This window comes from Drosophila nasuta, chromosome 2R (assembly GCF_023558535.2).
Source record: "Drosophila nasuta strain 15112-1781.00 chromosome 2R, ASM2355853v1, whole genome shotgun sequence".
NCBI lineage: Eukaryota > Metazoa > Arthropoda > Insecta > Diptera > Drosophilidae > Drosophila > Drosophila nasuta.
In genome coordinates, this window is record NC_083456.1 from 13,394,463 (window position 1) to 13,402,320 (window position 7,858).

Consider the following 7,858-nt stretch of genomic DNA (forward strand, 5'->3'; position numbering starts at 1 on the left):
GCGGAATATTAAGTTGGTATGTTTTAAAATTAATACCGCACTATTTTGCTTTTATTCAAAATGTGTACCGAGTATCTCACAGTAGAGCAAACTCGACTGTAGGTTTCGTACTTGTTTCGCACAGTGTGCATAATACAGAGTATGTATATAATTGTATTTACGAAATTATTTATTTTTAATTTAGTTATATTTTTGAAGTACAATTCTTCTTTATTTATTGTATACTTATATTTAAGAAACATTTTGCTTAATGTTTTTGTTATTCATTTTGATTTTGAAAATTATATTTTGAATTGTCATTTTATTATATTTAGCACAATACGTAAATTTTTACTTATTGTTATTACTTATTGTATATATGTACGTATATTTTTTTATATATTATATATTTTTTGTTTATTATTCTTGGCACATGACTCCTTTAATATAAGAAATAGTACAAATCTCAACTGAATACCCAGCACTAGTGCAACATGGGCAATTCACATTATTCTATTGATATGGGATTATGGCATTATCAGAAGACTGTTGCTTCTTTGTTTTGAATTTAGAGTACACGTTATATTACCGTGAACAAATACTATTTTGTTTATTATTGCCAAGAAGTAAAACGGCTTACGAAATTTTGCTAATAATTGCGCAGAGAAATTACTTTTTCCGCTCGCAGGGCTTCAAGAAAATATCAGTATGAAATCGCAAAAAAGCTGGTGAGCAGCATGACAACCAAATCTCTCTACAATCTAAAGCGAATAGAACTACTCGTATTCAGTGTTGTAAAATGCAGAAAATTAAAAAAATAATCGCTCTCCTACTTGCCGCTCTATCACTTTGATAACAGCAGCAGTTTTTGCTGTGAATGATAATATTTAATGGGATATAATTGCTGATTAGCTTTATAGAATGTTTGTCTGATTTCAACAGACCAACTGGCAATTTCAGCAGCATACAACGCCAATGGCTGATAAACTCATTATCAACTGCAGCTTATCAGGAAACTGACCTAAGTAAGAAGCAGAGCCTCAGTTGAAATGAAAACAAATATAAAAGCAGTCGACGCTGCAGTAGACCAACAAACGGCACTCTGAAAGGTTGTTCGCAAGTTGCTGATCAACACAAAGATGACGTTGATGACATTTGCGCTTTTGGCTCTGCTGGTGGCTCTGGGCTATCAGTATCTCACCTGGACCTTCGGCTACTGGCGGAAGCGTAAGGTGCCGGGTCCCAGTCCAAAGCCACTAACTGGCAATTTTCCTAACATGTACACACTGAAGCGACATTCCTTCTATGATATGCAGGATATCTATCGGTAATTTGCTAGCTGATCCTTTTGTATGGACTTGGCTAATCCACTTGCTTGCAGCAAATACAAGCAGGATTATGATATGGTTGGCATGTTCCTTGGCCGAGCTCCACAGTTGCTGGTGCTCAATCCAGAGCTGGCACATCGTGTTTTTGTAGCTGATTTCAAGAGCTTCCATGACAATGAGCTGGCCAATGCGGTCGACGAGAAGTCCGACTACATTCTGGCCAACAACATGTTCACCATGAAGGGCGAGCAGTGGAAGCAGCGTCGAACGGACATAACTCCCGGATTGACCATGAGTCGGGTAAGCAATACCTTATTGTTTTATTATATTCATACTTATTAGTGAGTCTTTTCTCTTCCTTAGATCAAAACAGTCTATCCGGTGACCAACCAAGTGTGCAACAAGCTCACCGAATACATTCGCAAGCAGTCTCGCATTGGAGCACCCGATGGCCTCAATAGCAAGCATGTAAGTGAAATAAACAGTTGAGAATTGCGGTTTCTTAACTAATTTTTATAATTAACAGCTCAGCATGTGCTACACCTCGGAAATGGTCACCGATTGTGTCCTGGGACTCAGCGCAAAGAGCTTCAGCGATAATCCAACTCCCATTATGAACAAAATGAAGAATATATTCGATCAGTCGTTGACCTTTATATTGAACACCATGATATTCGCTATGTTTCCGATCTTAAGCAAAATCCGTAAACTACGTTTTATTCCCAAGGATGTCGAGAAATTCTTTGTCAGCCTCGTAGAGACTGCCATCGATACACGCAAGCAACAACTTGACATTGGCAAACAATTTGATCGTGTTGACTTTTTGGACTACATTATGCAGTTGGGCAACAAGCATAAATTAACCACTCGTCAGTTAACGGCTTATTCGATGACCTTTCTCCTCGATGGTTTTGATACAACAGCTACAGTGCTGGCTCACGTTTTACTTTTTTTGGGTCGTGATCCCAAAGTTCAGCAACGATTGCGCGATGAGATCCAAGCGAATCTGAACAATCAAGGCTTCGTTGACTTTGATAAACTGAACGACTTGCCCTTCTTAGACGCTTGTGTGCAGGGTGAGTTAGCATATATAATTTCATTTGAGTACACTATGTTTATCAATATACCATATTTAAGAATTTTGTTATACCGCACTGTTTTCTTTTATTAAGAACAGGTAGCAACTATCTCACAGAGAAGCACACTCGATTGTAGCTTTCTTACTTGTTGAAATACTTTTTCTATATTGTTTTTAATACATTTTTTTATTTTATGTAGAAACCATTCGCTTCTTCCCGCCTCTGATTGCATCCAACAAGCTGTGTACTAAGCGCATTGAGCTGTCCAATGGCAAGGGTCCAACGGTTACCATAGAACCGGGCACCGTTGTCGTTGTACCTCACGGTTGCTTCATGAAGGACGAGGATTACTTTACCAATCCCGAACACTTTCAACCCGATCGCTTTATGGAACCAAATGCAGCCAAAACCTATCGTGATCGTGGCGTTTTTATGCCCTTCGGAGATGGTCCTCGCATCTGCATAGGTGCGTAATTAAAGCTATTACTATTTGTTCAATAACTACAATACTTTATTGACTTTTCCAGGCATGCGCTTCGCTTTAACTCAGATCAAAGCTGCTCTTGTTGAGGTGATCAACAATTTCGATGTCAAAATCAATCCAAAGACACGTAAGGACAATATAATTGATAGCTCAAGCTTCCTCCCTAAGCTTCAAGGAGACATTTGGCTGGACTTTGAAGAGCGCAAGTAAAGTAACATATATTTTGAAAGATTAAAGGTGAGCTTATCGCTTGTATATAGTCTGTGTTTTATTGTACTACCACACAACAAATTCCAGCTGTCAGTCAGCCAGGTCTGTGTTTAGAGTCGTGTTTACCTTTGCTAAATTTTTTAGCAACAACAACGTCTTCTCAGTCGAGACTCAGTTCCTGATGCTGGGCATTTTAAATTAATGAACTGTGATTCAAAGTCTGCAGGGTAGGGAATATTTTTTAATTTCAACTAAAATGCATTTCGGATGATGAACGAGATACATTCAGCAGAAGTCTCCTTTGCCTAGACAGTAAGCCAGCTCCAATCCATTGGCATTGCGATTTTTAATTGTTTTGGGAAAAGGCGGCCAGAAAAAATGAAAATATTCATTTGTTACACGGAAGAAGTCGAGTCGCTTCCTTGTATTTGAAAAATGATTGCGATTGCTGCATTTTTTGCAGAAAATCATTTATAATATCTCGCTTAAAAAAAAAGAAGTTTGCAGCAGTTCCTGAATTTGTCATACTTCGTTTTGTTTATGCAAATGAAATGAAACGGTTAATGAGCTGGCTAAGCAAATAAACACATTTTAATTAACATTTAAAATGCGTATTAAGCAAAAAGCTTTTAAGAAACTGCCAATAACAGCGACATCGACATCGACAGCAACAGCAACAAAGGCTGAGAATCGATGTATCAAAATATGAGAGGAAAGCCTCGATCGTTCATTAACAAGCGCGTCAAACTGATAAGAAATGGAAGATGATGAAGGGAGAGAACACAGAAGTGGGGGAAGGGAAGAGAAAACAGGTCACAATGCTAATTGATTGCAGCAAAGTTGCTGCCTCAACGTGGGCTATAAAATTATTGAAGCCACCGCCGGCAGGAGACACGCATTTCTCGTCTTGTCGATAAGCAAATTGCGTTCCCAAAAACCGAAACCACGGCCCATGACTCATCATCATCATCATAAGGCACGAGCACGAGGCAGAGCACAGTTCAGTCACTAGACAGGTAAAAGGCAAAGGTAAAGACAAAAGGCCACAGTACTATAATAACACACACACACACACACACACAGGTGGGAAGTGTCTCTCTTCTAATGCACTAAAGATGAGCCAAGAATTGAGGTTCGGCTGCGTTCACAGATTAAGCAATTAACTTGGGTAGTTGAGATAAGACTCTCACTCTGCTAAATGCTCTCTCTTTCCCGCTCTCTCTCTCACTCTCTCGAAAGGTGTTTGCTTTATGAATACTATATATCCCACTGAGCGATTATAATGCATTTGGTTTAAGCACGTTTGCATATGCAAATCGTCGACATCAATGTCGAAATGCTTTGAGTTCCGATTTATGATCGAAACTGAACTGCTTTTTTTTCACGACCGTTTTTTATGCGATATTTTAAGCTTTTAATGTTATAATTTACTTTCTCAAAATATTTAACGTAAATATATGAATTTAAATGCATAATGTCTCTGTTGTTTTGTGGTTTCTTTTGTTTAGACTTTTTATGGGGGCGTTCATAAGTATGTGTCGTTGAAAGCTTGATATCTCTCGACGTTCTTTTTTACGATCGCGTCTGATTTAATTAGTTTTATGTGTCAAAAAGCAGTTAAAAATATTTGAAAACTCGCCACGGCTAACTGAGTTGTTATACAAATTAGCGGATTGTGCCAAAATTTATAAGCCTTTAGCCACCATACAAGTATACTAACATAACTCTGTCCCCGCTACGTTTGGCAATTTATGAACCACACATATCATGCACATATCGTACAAGCACCCCAGTTTAATATTCCCCTTCCCCAAAAACCCTCTCTGCACACTCTCTGCAAAACATAGCCACTTGAGGCAATAAAAATCATGGCTACCCCCTTGTAAATGTGGCTAAGTATGATCCATAAATTTTTCCAGCTAATCGCACGCACTCAGACCGAGCAAACACCACGGAAATTGTTTGTAATCATACGAAAATTGCCTACAAATGAACTGCTTAACGGCGTGTCGCACATTTGGCAAGCACCGAAACACCCAAAAGTGCCACACACACACACACACCAAACACACACCCAATAACACCGCCAACAAAGGCCAAACAACAATAACAACAGCAGCCCCATTTTAATCCATTTAACCGGGCTCAGAAACTGTGCCACATTTGCGTTTGTGGCAGCCAAAATAACAACAGAAGCAAGAAAGTTAGCAACAGTTCTTTGCATAGACAATCTGCATACCCTATAAAAAATACAGACTTAAATGTAAGCAGTAGAATGATAAAAAAAAAACTTCTTACATATAGCATATCTAAATATTTGTTATTTATATATTATTATTCGTTACTTAGAACTAAATTATAATCTACAAAATACATCCCGATTTGTCAAACAATTACCTTATAGTACAGCATCTCTCTATTTATAATTAATAATTACATATTTTATCTTTTGGTAAATGATTTTTTTTGTTATACAAAAATAGAACAATCATCTTTATCGGTCTATGTTTTTAATAAAAGTAGTAATATAAATAACATTGGTGACGATTTTCATTATAATAATAATAAAATTTAGTTATATGTAAAACGATTCATGCTTTTAAATTATTAAATCTAAATGATGTATTGAATATCTTTATTTCGTGTGGCGATTGTAAAATCATTAAATAAATAAAAATAAAATTGCAGAATATCTTTAAACTTCCATAATTTAGCATACTCTCTTTCAATAATTCCCTTGCTTATTTCGAACAGGGTATTTTAACAATCGCTGGCTGGAATTGCGCGAAGGCATATTTAATTTATAAAACGACCAAAATGGCGCGCACAAAATTGTCCAGGGGCAAATGGCATTGCGAGCCACAAAGGGGAGTGAGTTTGGTGGGGTTGAGTCATGGGGCAAGGGGCAATAACGAAGGGTGCCACCAGCAACAAGCAAACGCTGCGGCAAAAATGCGTGAAAAAAATCGGTTACTTATTAAAAATGCCCATATACCATACAATATGCATGTCTATAGTTGTGTGTGTGTGTGTGGGTTTAAATGGATGGAAGTGTGGGTGCGGCCTCATAAAAATCAGTGGATCCTGCAAAGAGTGGGTGCGAAATTAATTAAGCACACTCTGGTAATGTTACGAGTATTGTGCTCCCCTTGAATTAAAAGCACTGGCAGCATTTTGTGGCAATTAACCGCTATCTCTGAATGCTTATGAGCACGGGCATTCTTTTAATCGAATATTGTGCGTGGTGTTTGAGTTCAGACGGGCATAAAAAAAGTACAAGGGCATTAAAAAGTAGTAAGCAAGAGATCAAAATCATTAAAAAGAATATCACAAAAGTCTAAAATGAAATATAAAATATACATACATATTATAATCATCAAGCTTCAGACACAGCCGATTTCATTTAGTGCACTTTACTTCAAGTGTTTTGCTTTCATGATATAAGCAAAATCGAAAGAATATTATATGTGTATTATATTCCTTTTGGAATATATCATAGTATTTCAAACTTTTATCTTTAGAGTTAGTATTTGTTTCATAGTATGTTGTATATTTGTCTCATAGTATAGTACATACATGTATATTCATAGTATGTTGTGTAGTACTTTTATAATGAACTTTCATACAACAATTAGTAAGATCAGTATGAATATTAAATTAATTTGTTTAATTTAGCAGCTTTCGATTAAAATGAGCAACAAAAATATTTGTTACTACATTTTTTGTATTACATGTTAAAGAATTTTACTTGTGCTCATCGAACACGAAAATTCAATAATCTCAGCTTGGGGCAAAACCTCTCATCTCACAAATTCCATCTATCTCGATGGTATAAAATCAGTGCGTTGTGAGAATCGTCTTCGATTCGGCCAAAGCTTAACAAGTCCGCCCTCAAGGCAAAAACTTTCAGACGCCCACACACCAGCACACACACGCACACACACACATCAATACACACTCGCCCAGACTCGCAAAGCAATGTGGATTAAATAATTAATGTGTTAATTTATCGGTTAGCAAATTGTGTGGTCAATTCACTAACAAAATCACGCATAGAGCCCCAAACCCCAAACTCGAAGCCACCTCAGCTGAGACCAAAGTCAAGTGTGGACAGGCGAAAAGAATTTCGTAAGAGAAAAGCAGCAAATACACAATGGCCTAGGGCTTAGCTTAGAGTTCAAAGAAAGTGCTTCACGTGTTGAGGGAAATCACTTAAATGGGACAGACAGAGAAAGAAGGATAGAAAGTCAGAAGTCAGAAGTCAGTAGTAGAGAGTGAGAGGGAGACTCTAATGCCGTCTGGATTCGTGGGCATTTGAAAGACATTGGCATAAAGGTAAAACTGTCACCAATAATAGCGCTCACCTGACCGCACATAAAATTTGCGACGACGAACAGGGACAACCATAATCAGTATTGGCAATTGGAGTGACATTTGCGCTGTGCCACACGCCCCCTTTTTGCCCATCATGCCACCATTTGTATATGAGCTAAATAAAAATGCATACGAAATGAAGCTGCAACAGAGCAGAAAGAGGCAAGAACAGACTCAACATCGCAGTCGCCGTTGCCGTCGCCATTTCGAAGCACTTGCGCAGAACTTTCCTGCTGAATATTCCATGAAGTTGCCAATAAAGTCAAGTGGCAAGTCCTGCAAAATGGTAACGAAGGTGGGGCAACTGCTGCTGCTGCTTTTGCTCCTGTTCACTGCAGTATGCTGCTGCATACTAATTCAGGACATTCTCTGCCTCCATCTAGAGTTTGTGGCAGACACTTCCA

General features: G+C 37.9%; 1 protein-coding gene across 3 annotated transcripts; it reads left to right on the forward strand.

The window, feature by feature from the left end:
* The first annotated feature begins 1,040 nt into the window (after positions 1-1,040).
* Positions 1,041-3,107, forward strand: LOC132786945 (probable cytochrome P450 28a5). 3 transcript variants are annotated; one of them, XM_060793724.1, is made up of 6 exons: positions 1,042-1,306; positions 1,361-1,607; positions 1,671-1,775; positions 1,834-2,383; positions 2,586-2,852; positions 2,914-3,107. In XM_060793724.1, exons 1-6 carry the CDS (start codon positions 1,119-1,121, stop codon positions 3,078-3,080), a joined length of 1,524 nt encoding a protein of 507 aa, XP_060649707.1. In that variant the 5' UTR covers positions 1,042-1,118; the 3' UTR covers positions 3,081-3,107. The 3 variants fall into 3 exon arrangements, with proteins under 3 accessions (XP_060649710.1, XP_060649707.1, XP_060649708.1); XM_060793727.1 differs by lacking the exons at positions 2,586-2,852; positions 2,914-3,107 and having other exon boundaries at positions 1,041-1,306; positions 1,834-1,920; positions 1,970-2,110; XM_060793725.1 differs by lacking the exons at positions 1,042-1,306; positions 1,361-1,607; positions 1,671-1,775 and having other exon boundaries at positions 1,904-1,920; positions 1,970-2,383.
* The last annotated feature ends 4,751 nt before the right edge of the window (positions 3,108-7,858 follow it).